The sequence below is a fragment of the Leptosomus discolor genome, chromosome 1 (genome assembly GCF_034619465.1).
Source record: "Leptosomus discolor isolate bLepDis1 chromosome 1, bLepDis1.hap2, whole genome shotgun sequence".
In the NCBI taxonomy this organism is placed as follows: Eukaryota; Metazoa; Chordata; class Aves; order Leptosomiformes; family Leptosomidae; genus Leptosomus; species Leptosomus discolor.
Window position 1 is genome coordinate 17,521,395 of NC_141391.1, and position 18,379 is coordinate 17,539,773.

At 44.5% G+C, this 18,379-nt stretch overlaps 1 protein-coding gene across 3 annotated transcripts in view; it reads right to left on the reverse strand.

Annotated features, from left to right (window-relative positions):
* GUCY1A2 (guanylate cyclase 1 soluble subunit alpha 2) overlaps positions 1-16,547 on the reverse strand; it is a 155,552-nt gene extending 139,005 nt beyond the window's left edge. For 2 of the 3 annotated variants that reach the window (XM_086481777.1, XM_086481775.1), the window contains exons 1-2: positions 16,287-16,547; positions 1,148-1,209 (exon numbers count right to left, since the gene is read on the reverse strand). In XM_086481777.1, coding sequence (XP_086337903.1) covers positions 1,148-1,209; positions 16,287-16,547 — 323 coding nt within the window. Of the gene's footprint in view, positions 1-180; positions 184-1,147; positions 1,210-16,286 lie in introns of all 3 variants that reach the window. The other variant, XM_086481776.1, reaches the window with a different exon arrangement.
* Between the last annotated feature and the right edge of the window lie 1,832 nt (positions 16,548-18,379).

Consider the following 18,379-nt stretch of genomic DNA (forward strand, 5'->3'; position numbering starts at 1 on the left):
CTCCTTCATGGGATGCAGTCCTTCAGGCACTGATGCTGCAGCATGGGTCTCCCTACGGGGTCACTAGCAGCAAACCTGCTCCAGCGTGGGCTTCTCTCTCTCCATGGGTCCACAGGTCCTGCCGGGAGCCTGCTCCGGTGCAGGCTTCCCACGGGGTCACAGCTTCCTTCAGGCATCCACCTACTTTGGTATGGGGTGTAGGCAGGTATCTGCTCCACCGCCCATGGGCTGCCTCACCATGGTCTTCATCACAGGTTGCAGGGGGTGCAGAAATATCTCTCTCACATATTCTCATTCCTCTCTCTCACTGTAATTACTGCTGTGGAATAACTTTTCCCTTTCTTAAACTCATTATCACAGAGGCGCTACTGCTGTTGCTGATTGGCTCGGCCTTGGCCAGCGGCGGGTCCGTCTTAAAGCCGGCTGTATCGGACATAGGGGAAACTCCTAGCAGCTTCTCACAGAAGCCACCCCTGTAACCCACCCGCTACCAAAACCTTGCCACGCAAACCTATTACAAAGGACAGTTCTTCCCAGTCCACTGAGATTTGAAACTATGTCATAAATTCTAAAAAGACCCTCAACAGGGCCTGAAAAAAAATTCCCTTACATCTGTGTAATTAAATTCAGAGGACAGCATTCTTCATTTGTCATATGACACAGTCATTTAGTGCCTATAGACATGCAGCCATTGTATTCTCACCCTGTTAGGAAAATAAGTTATCTGTGAAAGTAAAATACTTGCACAGGTAAGGCAAATACTTGTGCAGGTAAAGACTTTTTATTGCTCAATCCCATACTAATTTTCTCAATGAACTCTTATGAGGTGGTTTTCAGTCCTGCTTCTGCAAACACCCAGAAATATGCAGCACTGTTGTGGGACCTTGCAAGATTATACTTTTACAAAAAGATTCCCTATTCTCCTTATATAGGAAACATTATCATTAATGGAGCAGTCATGTCCTGATGGGATTGCATGGAAGCAGGACTGGACAGCAGTTTAATGTCCATAGTATGCATAGTTACTCCAGAGCACCTCTAAGAATCTGAGGGAAAAATTAAAAGGCTTGTCACGCAAGTTTGTGACTCGGGAAGTATAGAGCAAAATATTACCATGCACCTTTTACTACCTCACATTAACACTTACCCAATAACTTGATGCTCAAAATATTGCAGTGTCCTTTGAAGAGTTTGCCGAATGGTCTGAGGCTATGGAATAATAATAATAAAAAAATAAGATTAGGAAAGTATAGTACAGATTAATTAACAGATCTTTTAATACACTGTTTTTCTCCAGTTTTACTCCTCCTCATCTTCTACCTGCCAGATGCCCATCGCAACGATGGTTTCAAAATATTATTAATTCCTTCTATGTCACTTCACCATTTAAACAGGAATGAATTTTACAATGTGACATAATTAATACTGCTTAGAAAACTAGTTGTGCATAACAAAGGAGCAGCCACTTCACGATTAGCTCTCAAAAACTATCACCCACCAATTATGTCTTTAATTTAAAATAATTTAAAATAGTCTGCAACAAAGTGCTATTATTTTGTGATGAAACTATCACGGGAAAAGGCATTGGGTTTTGAAACTTTGTATGCTCCCTAGAGCATTTTGTAGTAAAGAATATTATAAAGATGTAATTTATTTTGGCTTACTTTCCTGACAAGCTATGACTCTCTAGTCATCTTTTAAATTATCATGAAAATCAAGTTCATCAAAAGAAAATCATGATATGCTTCAAGTATTTCTATGCTATTTCATTTTAATAGGTGTTCACCAAACTACATATGTGCATATATGTGTTTATTTGCATTATTACTACTGATACAGTGTTCACCAATATACGTATGTAGATATGTATGTTTATTTTCCTTACTACTACTGCTGCTGAGGCTATTCTTATTACTTTGAATTAATTCATGAGAGAACTTTGGGTAAAGAAAGCAAACATGAAATCCATGTCATTCTCTTTTGAATTTTCCAAGTCATTTATGGCAAAACATCATTCTTCCAAAATGACTAGTTTGTCAAATCTGAGGGTTTTTACCTGTCCATTTTGTCTTGGTGCCAGAGGTCAGACAAATGTACACAACTGGGATTTATAAGCCTTCCTTCTGTATCAGAGGCTCATAAGGATATTTTGATCAGACTTGCAGCAGCAGACGCTCAAATTTTAGAGATATTGGTACTTCCTACGTTTTGAAAAAGACGTCTAATTGTTTTGGAAAGTGAGAGTTGAAATGCCCCTTAATTAGAGGAACTTCATTTTAAAACTTCCGTCATCTTTGGAAGTTTCAGATTTTGCTCACTGCTGTACAGTTTCGTCAGTTCAAGAGCTGAGCTTTCTACCTACTCTTGCTCCTGAGTTTGCAGAAAGAGGTATCTGTTTTGACGACAGCAGGAATGAAAAAGCGTATGCCAGGTTTGTACAATTGTAAAAATTTCTTTTTTAAAACAAAACTATAAGAATGTGTCTACCCTTTTGAATTCAGATGTGTAGAAATGCATGCACTTAAGAAATGCATAAGGGGGCTTGCAAGAAAAATGGGGACAAACTTTTTAGCAGGGCCTGTAGCAATAGGACAAAGGGTAATGGTTTTAAATTAAAGGAGGGTAAATTCAGACTATATGTAAGGAAGAAATTTTTTACAATGATGGTGGTGAAACACTGGAACAGGCTGCCCAGAGAGGCGGTAGAAGCCCCGTCCCTGGAAACATTCAAGGTCGGGTTGGACAGGGCTCCGAGCAACCTGAACTCGTTGAAGACGTCCCTGCTCACTGCAGGGGGGTTGGACTACATGACCTTTAAAGGTCCCTTCCAGCCCAAACCATTCTATGATTCTATGAACAAAAATAAGCTCAGCATAGATGTAAACCTTGAAAGAGGGGTTTTTTGTTAATTCTGTACCAGATAATTACATCTCTTCTCTGTGGGAGCTAAGTTTCCCATGCTAAAAGCGTTAAAAGTTACATGTTCTCTTGCAAAACACAATGGAAGCACCACATGAATGAAACCATCACACATCAAAAAACTGTCCCCTTCTCAGTGGTACAGCAGGTGTTGAAGTCCTTGGGCCTAATGGGCTACAAATATATTTCATAGCATGTTCTTGCAGAGATTCAGAAGCTTTCCTGTGCTCAGCAGGCAGAAAAATCCATTCTTCACATATAGAAAAAATGTATTTTCCCACACAAGCAATGAAGCAAAGCAAACTGGCTTTAAGCAAAGAGGTCCAGACAGCTGCCATCTCCCATCTCCATACAGCATTTCCCTCAGCCCCACTCCCTACACACAACAGTAGTACTCCACCAGCAACTCCTCTGACATGAAACAGGGAATGGTAGAAATACTTGATTGTTAAATTAGATCTCCCTTCTGGTTCTTCCAAAATGCTTTTACAGTAAGTGTATGGAAGGCAGCAACACCTGGTACCGTAGCAGAGAGGAAGCAAAATAGCTTTTTTTCTTCTCCAGAAGTTTTGCAGCTTATGACACCTGAGAAATCCTCCACGGATTATCTTTGCCTTTCTCACGCCTGATACACTGATGTTGCACTCCTTACCCAGGGAAAAATCCTTTTGAATACCTCAAGATTTGACCATACAAGTGACCTCCAAGTACTAAGCTTATTGCACCAGTAGACCTCCCTTCTCCTGCAGTGCTGAATGAAAAATAAAACAGCCCATGTTAACTCTCTCTTCTGAAAGCTAAATCAGCTGCCTAGCTGTTGTCAGAAAATTCTATACAATCCTATGACTTCATATCCCTTTTCACTGGCATCTCCTATCAAATCTTAGAAATTAAGCACAGACAAAAAATAGGATTTACGATTAAAACACTGGTCATAAACAGAGCTCTATGTAATGTGCTTATAGCCAGTATGAAAACTGACCTAAGAAGCCACAAAGTCTTTCTTCATTTCTCACAAGAATTATTATGGCATGTCACTGTGCATAGTTAAAAAGTCACTGTGCTCACCTTCTCATTTTGCTGTATTTCATCACTGGTGAATGTCTTTTTGCTATAGATTTAAATCTGTAACTATGGCCATGACTAAACAAAACAGAAAGAAGAGACATGACATCTGCTTATAGCTGTCTACAAGGGTAGTTGGGTGTGCTACTTCTTCCACTACTGACTATGCACTGCCCATGAGCGAAAGAATGGGCAGGAAAACATTTCCACCTCTTTTTTGCATCCAATGGCAAGACTGGATGGAGGCAAAATAGCTAAACCTTCCCCGAGTGTCACGACACACATCACCTCTCCAAGAAGCATAGTTCTGCCATTCAAGGAGATGAAAGACAGCCTGTAACAATACACCTCCTCCACCACAATGTAAGTCTGTGCCATGCAGGTACCCAGTGGCACTTATTTACTGGAGAGGTTTTAAAGCTTCATGACCACTTCAAATGAAAGATTTAATATAAATGTGAAATAGTATATAAATGTGAAAAAACTATTATCTAAACCAGTAAATTCAAATTTTAAAAAAATCATTTTTATTATAATGATTTATTAATATTTGGTACTAATTACAAAAGGAATAGTCACATCAGTTCATGTTTCTAAGGGCAAATCAAATTAACACATGCCAGTATTGCTATAGTTAACTGTAAATTAATGCAAAAATTGCCACATCAGATCACATCCAAGCTCCATCTGGAATGATGATACGTAGGTAGAGGGGAACACTCAAGATATTCAGACTGAACTTTTACATGGCAGATGCCACAGGACTTCCCTAAATTAATTCTGAATCCAGACATCAGGCCACGGCTAACTCCAATGTGTCAGAATAAATCGTAAAAAATCACCAGATCAATTAATCATACAGGTTTGAAGAAACCTCTGGAGGTCTTCTAGTCCAACCTCCTGCTCAAAGTAACTTGAGTTACAACTGGTTGCTTAGGTCCTTCTCCAGACAAGTTTTGACTGCCTCCAAGGATGGCAATCCCATAGCCCCTCTGGGCAACCTGTGCCAGTGTTTGAGTACCCTTGTGACATTTTTTTCTTCTTCTTCTTCTTAGTACAGATTTGAAACTTCCCATATTCCAGCTTTGTTGCCTCTCATCCTTCCACTGTGCACCCCTGTGAAAAGTCTGGCTCCATCTTCTCTGCACACCCTGATCAGGTAGCTGCAGCCTGCAACAAAGTATGTCCAAAGCTGTGTCTTCTTAAAAGCTGAACAGACACAGCTCCCCCAGTCTCCCCTCAGATGTAATGTGCTCCATCCCCTGACCATCCCGATAGTCCTCTGCTGGCCCCAGTCTCATTCCCTGAGGGATATGCAGAGGTAACTTGTTGCTAATTCAACTTTGTGACTCTGACAGCTACCTTTTGAGCCCTAAGGTCCAGTCAATATTCCACCCACCTTATCGCTCACTTAAGTCGGTCTGTCACCACTTTGGCTCTAATGACACTATGGGAGACCTTCCTAAAATCAAGGCAGTCAAAACCCCTTCATTCATTGAGCAAGTCGCCTCATTACAGAAGTCAACCAGGTTGGGCAGGCACAATTCACCCTCGGTAAAGGGCATAAAAGTGTGTAAACGGTGTTAAAGGAAACAAAAGGGTAAAATTTGGCCTGGATATTCCCAATCACCATCTTGTCCTTTTTTTGTGCTAAGAAAAGGCTTCCAAAAAGATTTGCTCCATAACCTTCCCAAGTACTGAGGTCAGGCTGATTGGTGAGTAGTTCCCTGGGTCCTCCTTGTCCTTCTTGATGCTGCACGTGACATTTGTCTTTTTCTAGCCAACAAGTACCTCCCCTGATTGCCACAACTGGAAGGCTTTCCTATCTCCATCCCTGCATGCTCAGACAATGCCTCAGTATCCCTCCAGGGCATCTCATCCCTGCTTCCAACTTCTGTAGACATCTTTTTTTGCATATGAGAAGATGAACTGTTCTTGTGCTTTGAGGAGTGTGTCAAAGGGTCCATGAAGAGATCAATCAGCTTCTTGTGCCTGTTTACCCTACAGACTAGTTGCCCATTGGATCCTGCCAAGAAGATCTACGAAGAAGCCAAAAATCTGCTCTCCTGAAGTATGAGGTTGTGATTCCACTTATTTGTCTTTCCCACTTCTCTCAGTGGTTTGAACTCCAGCATCTCGTAATCACTGTAGGCCTGCCCTCAACCTTTATACTTTCAACTAATTCTTTCTTGTTTGTGAGCAATAGCTCCAGCAGAGTGGTCCCCCCTTTGTCAGCTCATTGATCACCTGCATTAAGAAATTATCTTCACACTCCAAATATCTCCCGCATTGTTTGTGCTCAGACCTATTGCCCTTCTAGTGGATTTTGGGTTGGCTGAAGTCCCCCATGATACCAAGGCCTGCCATTTTGAGGCTTCATCCAGCTGTCTAAAGGCTTCCTCTACTTTCACTTTTTGACCAGCCAGTGTGTAGCAGATGTACCACCACACCACCCCTGCTCATCTCTCCTCTGTTCCTGACCCTCACTCTCTGGACCAGCTTGCTCTATCCAGAGGGAACCGCCCACACCCTGCCGCCACCTCTTTGCACAGAGCACAGCTCCTGCTCCTCACCTTCCCAGCCCATCCTTCCTGAAGAGCCTGTGTCCATCTTCTGCAGCAGTCCCATCCTGAGAGTCGTTCCACACAGGGATGCGTGCAATCCCACAGGAGGTCCAAGCTCAGTGGCAGCATGGGGATGTCTAATGCCACCTGTTTACTCCCCATGCTGCCTGCATTTGGACACAGGCATTTAAGATGGGCTCCCTGTCATACTGCTTTCATGAGGTGAGCATAAAAGCCTCTTCCATCTTGTTGCTCCCCTGATACTTCTTCACTGCTCCCAATTCCCTTCAGAGAATGAAACCCCTTCCCCAACAAGCATAGATTAAAGCCCTCCTCACAAGGTTGTGAAGCCTGTTAGCAAAGACACCCTCACCTCACTTTGTCAGATGAATGCCATTCTTGCTCAGCAGTCCTGGCTCCTCAGAGAGTGCCCCGTGTCCATGGAGGCCAAACCCCTGCCAGCAACACCAGCCACACAGCCAGGGACTGCCTTTCTAGGTGTGTCTGCTCCAGCCAGAGCCTTTCCCCCTCACCAGCAGGATCGAGGAGACACCAACTGGGCACCCACACCCTTTGGCCTTGTGCTCAAAGCCATGCAGTCACTCCTGATATATTCAAGGTCCCCCCGGCTGTATCATTGATGAGCAGTCAGGGTCATAGTCCAAGAGACAAACAAGCTTTGGCAGCCTTTTTGCAACACTATGTCCGAGCTCTTGGCGAGCAGCAAAACTCCTGAGGCATCAAGGCAGGCTGGTAGATGAGTGCCTCAGTCTCCTCAGAAGAGAGCTTCTGATACCTACCATACTGCTCCTCTTGAAGCCTCTAAGGGCTGAGGCTGATATGGCTCTAATGCCTCATCCCAAGGGAGGTCACCTCTCCCACCTCTTCCCAGGGCAATGTACCCGCTCTGTAACTGCTGAACCACAGGTGGAAAAGAGGCCTTAGTTGCATTGCCAGAAGTAACAACCCCCCAGACTCCTCCACCTCAGGAGTTTTCACCCTTGACCCTCAAGAGTTATCTCTATTTTTACCTCCTTCCCTTCAACATGGGCTTGGTTCTTGCTAGATCTCACCCTGCTCTCCAGTAGTGCAAAATCGGTTCAAGACCTGAAGCTAGAGGAGTAATAGTTCTTCAGAAGAACATTTTTATGACTAACTGGAGAAAATTGTTATGAAGATATTTGTCTAAATGAACTTGAAGTATTCCAGGTTTTTTAAACTCAGACAACATCCTTTGAAAAAATATTCCAGTTTAAACATTGCATTTTTTTTTTCTTTTGACTTCATTGCCTCCAGTTTTGGAGACAAAAGGGAGAGGACTCCCACTTTAATTGCATCCCTTGTTATAAATGTCTTTCCTAAGGCAATCAAACATAAGCTTTCCAATCTTCTCAGAGGACACAGACTCTAGCCTATTCCCCAGCCTTTTTCTGTTGCCTCTGAAATGTCTTTTCATTTGGCTGCAACACCTTCAGAAATAAATGGTAGGGCTCATCTGCCCAACTGTAGGCACCCAAAGAGATTCATTTCATCTTAGAGTTGGCCGGAGGACTCAGTCTTTAGAAATACCCATTTTTGCATCTAGAAAAGATGTGGAGTGATCGCTTTAGAATTAGACATCTTTTAAATGTTTAAGTAAGGACAGACAACCCCCACCCTGAGGTGACAGAACTGCACACAGTATCCCAGATGACTCAGTCTAAATTTACATAAGTGTAGTTTCAGATTCTCCATCCCATTCCTTTTGCATCCTAAGATAACCTGATAGAATTAGAGAAGAAAGCAACTGTATGGAACAGGGAGGTCTGAGGCAAGGGAGCACCCAGGTACACAGACAGTTCCTCCTTAACCCCAACAAGGCTTCAAAGATTTTTCCTGGTGAAAGCTAAGTGGCTGCTAGCTGAGCCTCAGAAGTGCTTCAGCAGTCATGCTCTTAAAACCTTGAGTGCTTAAAATTTTAAACATGAAAGTTGAAGCACTGAAGAGCATAATAGGCTCAGCTAGAAACCACTTTGCTTTTATCATGATTTCTTCGAGGAAGTCCGTTGGGTCAGGGGGCTCCTCCAGACTCTTGTGCCCTGGGGAGCTACAAAGTCCTTCCTAGAGAAATCCGCACTTCTGCATACAGGAGGAGCAAGCTACCACAGACCTCAGCCAAATCAGCGCCTTGAGGCTGAAAGTTTTACATGCTTCAAATTTGTAGCGTTCAATCACTAACTCAGCAGATGTGTAAGACTAATTGCCAGCTTCACTGCTGGTGACAGTTCATTAACGAAAAACTTTTTTTTCCTCATATTTCAGAACAAATTTTAGTCAAGTCTTTGTGCAAAGGTGATTACAGATCTCTAAGCACATTTAGTAGGTGTGCACCTGGCCCATCCATAAGGAAATAAATGGCAAAATAGTTGTTTTCACATCCAGTCTGGGTTTGGGTTTTTTTTTAATATTTACCCCATGATTATGAAAGGAGCAGAAAATTCTTTCCCTGTCTTTCTGGTCAGCAAAATATTGATATTGAAGAGGCTGTAAACAAAGACTCAAGGCTCCAGCTGAAGACAAACATTTATCAACATTCCCAAATGCCAGTAGTGGGGAGACAAGCACTGAAATTGCTGCAACTAGGGAAAAGTAGAACCGAAAACGAAAACGAAGCCTCCTTTGGCATCTGATAATTTTCTGATGATGCAGAAAGGAGGAAGACTCCCTAGCAAGTCTTTGCAGGTCCTGCAAAGCCAGGATCCCTCCCTGTCCCCTTCCCAATAGCTGAAGAATGGAAAGGACACAGACAGAAATCAGAAATGGAGAAGCAGAGCCCCAACATAAGCAATCATTTGAATTTTTTTTTTTTTTTTAAAAGATCATCTTTGGGAGTTTAATAGTGCTTTTGCTAATATAATCAGGGAAAAAAAAAAAAAATTACTCTCCAGCTTCTGAACCTTCAGGGTGTGCTCATTTTTTTCACTGTAACTGTGCAAGCTAAAAATGTATTTTTTCTTCATGAAAACCAGCTTCTTGATTCCAGAAGTTTGTGCTTTAGATAAAAGCACCGACTGCTTGCAAACTTCCATGACTAGCGCCAGATATGGTATCGAGACAGGAGATGCAGAATCCCCAGGAGGAGGCTGTTTGGCGATCCGCAGAGGGATGACTGACAGCTGGAGGCAAAACTGCTGCCCTACAACAGCTCACAATGATCCAGACAGAATGGGGCAAGAGTGCAGCCCCTGAGCTCAGTACCACGTGGCACCTAAACCTGAGACCATTCTGTTCCTCAGTTCATGCAAACCGGGGTACTCTTCAGAAAGAAATACTTGTGCATATCAGAGAAAATGCCTTAATTTAATAATTAACATTGAGACTAAGAATTTTACCCCATACTATTTCATGGCAATAACAATGCAAACATTCTGAAGAAATAAAGCAGAGCTAAATAATAATTAGGAATTAAAACTCCTGCATGCCCAGCTGCCTTTCAACTAGAAGAGTCACAGACATTACAGATGGAAATTGCCTATTAGATCATCTAGTCTAACTCCTTGACAGTGAAGGATAAATATCTCAGGGTGCTATCCATCATAATACTGGCTGGAATCACTTTGTTCATCTCTAAATTTCAGCCATGTCTGGAATGGATAGAAGTTCTGTTCTGTGCTGCAGAAAGAATGTATTCAGTAGGTGAGAATATAGTAGATGATCTACCACTAATGCTACCTGTTCGTCTTTTAATGCAACTTACATCTACTGCATAAAAACATCAGTGCTAGGAAATGAAAGGCTTTATGCGTCAATCCTTCTCAAGAAATTTCTTCTGCTGGGATAGAACAAGCCAAATTTCCTCATTACAACTGGACGTAATTTCATATGCGGAACTGCAAAGATGCTTATCCCTTTGAGACCTATAGACAAACCACAGATTTTTTTTTTTTTTCTTAGATTGAGAGTTAGCAAGCAAACACATCTAGAAAGAATTTGGGTATGAGATGGAACGACTTCTTTTACTCAAAGCGTTTTATAATGGCTTTTAACATTAGCACAAGAGGTAGAAGGAAAGAGAGGGTCTTTCTAGTCCCCTTCAGGGACACACTCTCTGCTTCCAGGCAGCAGAGACACCTGCAATGTATGAATGTTTCCATTTTTTTCCAAGCTCTATAGTGAAGTCAAGATTTCAGCCTGGAACTACACAAAGATTAAGAAAGCAACTATTACTATGATCGGTCCAAGCACTAGACGTCAAATATTCAAACTTATCCGAAATAAAATTTCATCAAAGTCAATACAATGCTGAAGGCCCTCTGGTGCAGCTAAACTGATCTTTTTTAATATTTTGTTTTTTGAGGCTGACATTCCTTTGAATGAGATATTAAACTACCAAACAAGACAAACATACAAAACTCACCATGTTGCTCATATTGATAATGTTTTCCAGAACACTCCTGTTTAAGACACCACAGCTCTGTTCCATGCTATGAAATAGCAAATTGACTGCCTACAGACTGCTCCTGCGACCTTGTGTACAGATGGCTTTTCTCTCTGTTAAGCTGAAAGATACTGGGCAAAAGTCTGATTTGATTATACTTTTGAAAAAATTAAACCTGTTCGCCCATTGGAACTAGAAATTAGGTATTTCTCATGGGATGTGCTTTTCTTCGCCATTTTCATGCTTTTTTTTTTCCTTCACACCCTCATTCCTGAGAACGATGTTACTCACGTAAAGCTCATCTAGCCCAGGCTATTAAGTGAATAAGCTCATCACACTGCTGATATGGTTACCATTTGACATCATCTTACTTCATTCAGAAAGACAGGCAGAAGTTATTCCAACAGTAGAGCTTAGATATACCTGATGGGTTAATGTGAGTCATAAGAAGCTCAGAGTACTTGTGCAAAATTTTTTCAAAATCTCATGTAAAAATCAGTTTGTTACCTCTCCTGCTAGTGGTAACTTGCTATTGCTACTAAAAGAGTAGTTATTCCTTGAGAGTAAGTGGTAGAGGTTTATGATGGAGCCAGGTTCAATTTGAGCTTCTATATTGCAACTTCTCTGCCAAAACCCCACCTCCACTCACTGGAGGATTCACTTGCAATTAAGCAATTTGAAGCTACAGCAGTTCTGTGACATAAGTAATAGCCTACACACTAACCTAAATGACTGTCTTTAAGTCCACTTTTCTCCCACTGTCAGGAAAAAGGTTCTATTCAAAAAGACAATTCTTAAATTCAAACTATTTGGCAGCAGCCGGTAGAGCTTCTTAACTTAAATAGGAAAAAAAATGTTCTTACTTTAACATGTCTTTAACTGGGCCTTTAAAGAATAGTAGGAATAATTCTGAATGAACAGAAAAGTATATCAGAAGTTATTTTCACTTAATAATGTTTGTAGTTCAAGAGATGCATTACATACGCCATTCAGAAAATAAAATCAAACAGAAATGTAAGTCAGTTTAATGCTGTGTCATGACGTAATTCTCTTTCCAGAAAGATCAGTACAGTGCTTGAGGGTACACAGTCTCTGCTGAATGCATGCCCAGTCACTTGCAGCTCCTTTAGGGTAGTCCATGCCCCTTACATGGAAGCAGAGTGTTTGACTTTTCAAATCAGCAACAAATTTTTTTTTTTCTTCCTGATTTTGATTCTATTTTCAGCCTGGTATTGGATACAAGTCAAGATAGAACTGGAGCAAATGTGAAAATTGCTGCAAGGAACTGGAATTCAGTAAGATACTAAATGACATTTCTACAGAATAAAAATGTGTCCACTGGTGCCATTCCCATATAACAGAACTCCTAAAGGCAGAAAAATTTATGTTGATAAAGAATAGCATATAGTATCATCTCTAGTTATAACTGATCAAAATTTATGTCGTTGTGGGTGTAAAATTCATCTTTTAAAATGGAACACAACAAAGCTGGAATCACAAGAAAAATATACCATTAAATTTGCTCATTATTATTAATGATTGCAGTTGAGTTCTTAAAAACAAGGTCATGAATCAATGTACTAGGTTCCAAGCATTTTATTATTTATCTCCAAATACCTGAACTCAGCCCAGTGAGAACAGCACCTCTTAGTTTTGACAGCAGCCAGCTCTAGTTCCAAATTTCTCATAGCATAGGTAACCAAAGACCCTCTGACAGTGGTTCAGATGAAGGACGGCAGAAGGGATACCTTTGCAGGTTAGGAACATGATTCAGGAACATGTTAGAGGGGATAGGAGTTGCCTACACAATTACGGGCTCAGCTTTGTGAGGACACCACTGGGATGAAGGCTGTGAGAGGGCAGAGCCAGATATGGGGCAATAATCATGGAGCGCTGTTGGCCATGACCTTGTGAGCTAAAGTAGTCACAAGAGCTATGTGTGCAATGCTTGGGGTTTATTGCACTGAGCAGCTAAATTTGGTCCCAAAACACATCATCTTCACACTCAGGTGCTGAGCACAGCCCTGGCTGGGCATGGTTCCCCCAGCCCTTTGGGCCGCAGTGCCCAGCTGTGCCTGGCTGCTGGGAGAGCATCAGCCCTCCTGCTGTCAGTGCTCCCGCTTCCTCAGCAGAACAGTACTTCGGGAGGCAACAGGGCAGCAAGTCGAAGTGGTGTTTAGCATATGCAGAGGCCCCTACATCCTCTAGTACAAGAGCTGCAGGAAAAAAAATCTCTAAAACTGTATTTAAGAAAAAAGTTGGAAAATCATATGTGCTGGAAAGTGCTAGAAGCTGTTCACTGGGAGCAAGCAGAATGGGTTGGATTAAACATTGCAACACAGCAAGGTTCACTTTTCAATTTTGTCCCACATTTCCACAAAAAAGTAATAGTTGTGCAAAGTCACACTCAGCTAAACTTGAGACAAAGATTACACGTGATACAAAATATAGTAACTTCTTTTCACTATATTTTAGTATAAAATATCTCAAATACTTCATTACTGCATTTTACTCAACAGAATCTCTTTCCATTGACAATACAGTTGTACTAACTTATGAACACATTGCACAGAAGATACTACTATTTTCACACACATTTTTGCACTACCACTCATAAGACCTAGCCTGCTCGCACAGTGTTCTTGACACTCTGCCCCATGGATGCCCCTCTTGCTCAGCTCCTTTGCCCCTCAGATCCTCCTCCCTGCCCAGTTCGAGGCTCTCCACATTGCCACAGCAGCCCTCGGTAGCCCTTGCTACTGCCACATTGAAACAACATCACCCCAGAGGTCTCTCTGTGTGCCACAGTAGTATTAAATACACACGCAGAATCTTTCCTCAGTGAAAACACAAAAAATATTTTGCTCAGTATTTTACTCCTAGCTATCACTGACAGAAAGCACAAAGGTAAGGCTAATTATAAACATCAGGAACCTGTAGCACCCTTCAACTTTGAAAGTGTTCATCACTGGGATGGGGACAAATTCCTGCTGCATTCATGTTGGAAAGAAAAACATTAAGCCATTGAGGGCGATACATATAGTATACACTTTCACACACATAATACATATTATGTACATAAATATATGTTTATATACTTAACAGAAACCCCTGTCTATAGTATCATGGAATGAAAATTTATCTACATCTACAATAAAAGTATTAAAGCTTTTGTTCAGAAAGAACATATGTCAATGCACCCTTCAGACTTGCCCTTTAATTTGACAAATAATGGAAATGGGTCCCATTTGACACTAATTTCATAGGCAAAGTTTTGGGGTTTTTTTACTTCTAATTAAAGTTATTCCTGATTTATATCAGCAGATGTGCAAAAATAATCAAAGTGTTAGACATATGGTAACTGGACTTGCTGCAAGAAGGCATATATTCAGTACCACAGAACAGATTCTCAATAAGAAAAGAACGCAGCAAAATAACAAGGCACCTGAACAGTGTTTTCTTGGAGTGAAAAATGAAAAGATGGGGGACCTGGTTCCTTTCTTATACCATGATTGTGACAACACGACTTTTTAGACTTAATTGCACTAGTTTATGCCAAAATGTGTAAGATGGGAGTGAAGCACTAGTTATGATGCCAAGATAAAAAGGGAAATTTTAAGCAATATGTATCACATATTAAAGTTTTAAAAATACTACAGTTTTTCAGCAATAAGGGGTGCTATAATTATCTCCCAAGGAAGCCATGGAAGCTGTTGTTCGGGACATCAAAACCTGGTTGGACGAAATTTTTGCATTCTTAAATAAAATTTCTCTGAGAGCAGGAAGGGAAAAGGACTATAAGACCTATCAAAGTTTTCCTTATCTCTTAATTCAAAGAGTGTGCTAATTTTAAAACCAAATTCAACAATTGATTAAAGCTGTAAAATTGCAATTGTCTTTTATAGCAACTCAATACAGGAGGCAACAGTGAAAGCTAGGAAAATACTAATACTAAGGTTATCTAAAAATAAAGCATTGAGCTACTTCAGAATACTTCAAATATTTTGGGTAACACATGCTCTAATTATACCATTGTATTCTTATCAAATTAAATAGCTTCATTTTTTTTTGTACTGAAACAAGACAGGTCACCTGAGATTTCATCTATTAATATCAGCAATACAAGACCAGATTCCCAGTGGAGAGAGAAAAAAATCAATGGGAAAGAAAAGTCTTAACTGCAACTGGACGACTATAAGCTATGTAATGCACTGCTATCTTCTCACATTAAACAGCTTCTCTGCTCCGACCTAGCCAGATCAAGAAACATCGAACATGAAAGAGCTGATTAAAACCAAAGCAAACTGACAGCTGATGGTGATGAGACTCATAAGTAATTTCCAAAGCTAGATGACAATATGCAAAAAAAATGATCCAATGCCACAACAGCAGATACGGCTGTCCTACAGAATAAGACTACTTGTTGCAATTATATTTTGGTTTATACCTTAACACATTAAAATATCTCAGAGACCAAATATTCAATCGCAGCTGAAACTTTATGAGGAAAATTTAGTGATGGTCACAGGGGTTTTTATAGGAGCATAGAACCGTCATAACAGAAAGGCTGGAGAAGAACCTTCTATTGTACATGAATCTACCAGAACTTCTGAGCCACTGATTTCAGACTTGCCAAGTGATACTAGTGTACGTTACGGGTTCTACCCAAATCCACTCCCTATTTTAGCATAAGCAATGCTTCATTGATTCTCAACTACAGGTGTAGCTATCCAGACAAAGGTAAGTGACAGATTTCAAAGTACACTGGAAAGAAACTGATCTCTCAGGAATGTCGGTGCGGCTGGGAGGCACAGGGAAATCTGTTGCTGAAATATTTCTGAACAAACTTTTTTTTACCTTGTTCAGTACGGAAAAGCCCTATAAATGCACGAAGTTCACATCTTCCCCGTGGCGAAGGAAGAATGTGCATGCCGAGCATCACAGAGATGTAACTTTTCACTAGAAAATGTGGCTAGTACCAGATAGTTAGTGCTAAGCACGTTACGACTTTACCATTTTCTTTTGATTCAGAAGGGGACTCGGCGGAAATGTTAAGCCCAGCTAAACCGGCAGCTGCGCGTCTTTGTGCCTCCGAGCCGATTCCCAGCACCGGGCTGCCGAAATCTCCCCGCCCGCAGCTCGGCGGGGCTGGCAGCCCGCAGCAGGGGCGGGCACGGCGGGGCAGGGGCTCCGGCGGGGACGCCCGGGAGGAGGGCGCGGGCACCGCCGCCGCCTTCCCGACACGGACCCGACCCCGCGGAGTCTGCGCGGCGCGGGGGGCCGGGGCCGGGCGCGGCGCTCCGCGGGCGCGGGGCACTCACCGCGGGGGCCGTCAGGCGGCGGATGCTCTCGCCCAGCGAGTCCAGGTTGACCCGCCGGCGGCGGGGAGCGCGGCGCGCCCCGGCGCTGGCCGCGGCGGCGGCGGCGGCGGCGAAGGGGGTGTCGGCGGGGCCGGGGGGGCTGCGGCTGCCGTTCCAGCAGAGGCGGGACAGGGGACACTCGCCCTCCTCCTCGGGGCTGGTCTCCGGGCAGTCCGAGCCCAGCGAGCTGAAGGACTCGGAGGAGATCTTGCGCCGGGACATGGTGCCGCGGGGCGGCGGCGGCGGCTCGGCTCAGCGCGGGGCGGCGGGCAGCCGCGGCGGGCAGCAGCGCTGAGCCGTGCGGCCGCGGGGGCGGCCGCCTCGCATGGCCGCGGGTGCCCCTGGGCGGGAGGCGGCGGAGGCGCCGCGCCGGGGCCGGCTCAGCCCGCGCCCCTCGGCGCCGCTGCCCGGCTCCGCGCTTCGCCGCGCCTGGGCCGGGGGAGAGCGGGTGCTGCGCGGCGCCGCGCCGGGAGGCTTTAAAGCGGCGGCGGCGGCTGCCCTCCTCTGCCTCGGCCGCCCGCCCTCGCTCTCCCCTCCCCCGACTCCCTCGCTGCTCCGCGGGAATCACGTGTTGTTTGGAGCCCTTGCCCCCTCCTCCTCCTCCTCCTCCGCCTCCCCCCGCCCCGCTCGCCGCGGCCCGCAGCCGCCGCCCGGCCCCGCTCCCCCGCCCCGGGGCGATGGATGCTGCCGCCGCCCGGCGGGGCCGCCCGAGCCGGCAGCACCGGCGGGGCGGGGCGGGCCGGCAGCCGGAGCCGGGGCCGACTGCGGGGAGGGCGGGCAGGGCGCTCCGTTCTCCTCCCTGCTCTTTGGAGCCAGGCGAAGGGGGAGCGGGGAAACGGGCCGGTATCCCCTCACGGCTCCGCGGGGAGCGGTGGTGCCCGCGCAACGGCTGAGGGCGACCCGGGGCCCTCCCGGTGCGGCCGCGCCGGCCCTGCTCCGCCGCCGCCGGCCCGCGGCGGTGCTGGACAGCTCCCTGCGCCGGGGGAGCGGCGGGGGAAAGAGGGCCTCGCTCCCCTCCCTGCCAGCCGCGTGCCGCCAGCAACTTCTGGGAACGGCATTCGGGGGCTGAAGGTTAGGAGAGAAACCGCTTCTAAGAGCTGGGAAAGCGCGATGCTGCCGTCGGTTTTGGGAGGCCAAAGTTCCCGTCTTTGTGTGAGCAGTGCTCCTGCTGACATTACAGGTCATGTCCAAAAAAAGAGGAGAAGAAACTAAATCCATTCCCCTCCAGCAGCCCTGTGCTACCGCCTTGCAAAAGGAGAAAGGAGGGGGGGTGGAGGACACAAAGAAGAGGAGCTTGGATACAGGATGACACCCTTGAAGACAATGCAAGGTATCTCCTTCCCAACTTTCCCTGCCCATGCACCCTGTTTAATGACACTTTGAGAGTTTCATGGCAGTAGTGATAACCCCACATAGTCCTTATCGGTAGAGAGGCTCCAAGAAAATGTGATCTCAGCTGTAGCGGTTTGTCCTACCACCAAGGAGCACAGCTTGTCATTACTTTTTCTTTCAAATCAAACTTTTAAAATAAGTCAATGATTTTAAGATAGTTCTTACTCTACCTTTCCCCTGCATTATGACATTGCAATGGGTTTGCACGTCAAGGTTTTGGTAGTAGAGGTGTTACAGGGGTGGCTTCTGTGAAAAGCCACTAGAAGTTTCCCCTATGTCAAATACAGCCAATGCCAGCCGGCTCTAGGACAGACCCGCTGCTGGCCAAGGCCGAGCCAATCAGCAATGGTGGTAACACCTCTGGGATAACACATTTAAGAAAGGGAAAAAAGTTTCTACGCAGGAGCAACTGCAGCCAGAGAGAGGAGTGAGAATATGTGAGAGAAACAACTCTGCGGACACCAAGGTCAGTGAAGAAGGAGGGGGAGGTGGTGCTCCAGGCACTGGAGCAGTGATTACCCTGCAGCCTGTGGTGAAGACCACAGTGAGGCAGGCTGTCCCCCTGCAGCCCATGGAGGACCCCACACCAGAACAGGTGGATGCCCAAAGAAGGCTGTGAGCCTGTGGGAAGCCCATGCTGGAACAGGCTTCTGGCAGGACCT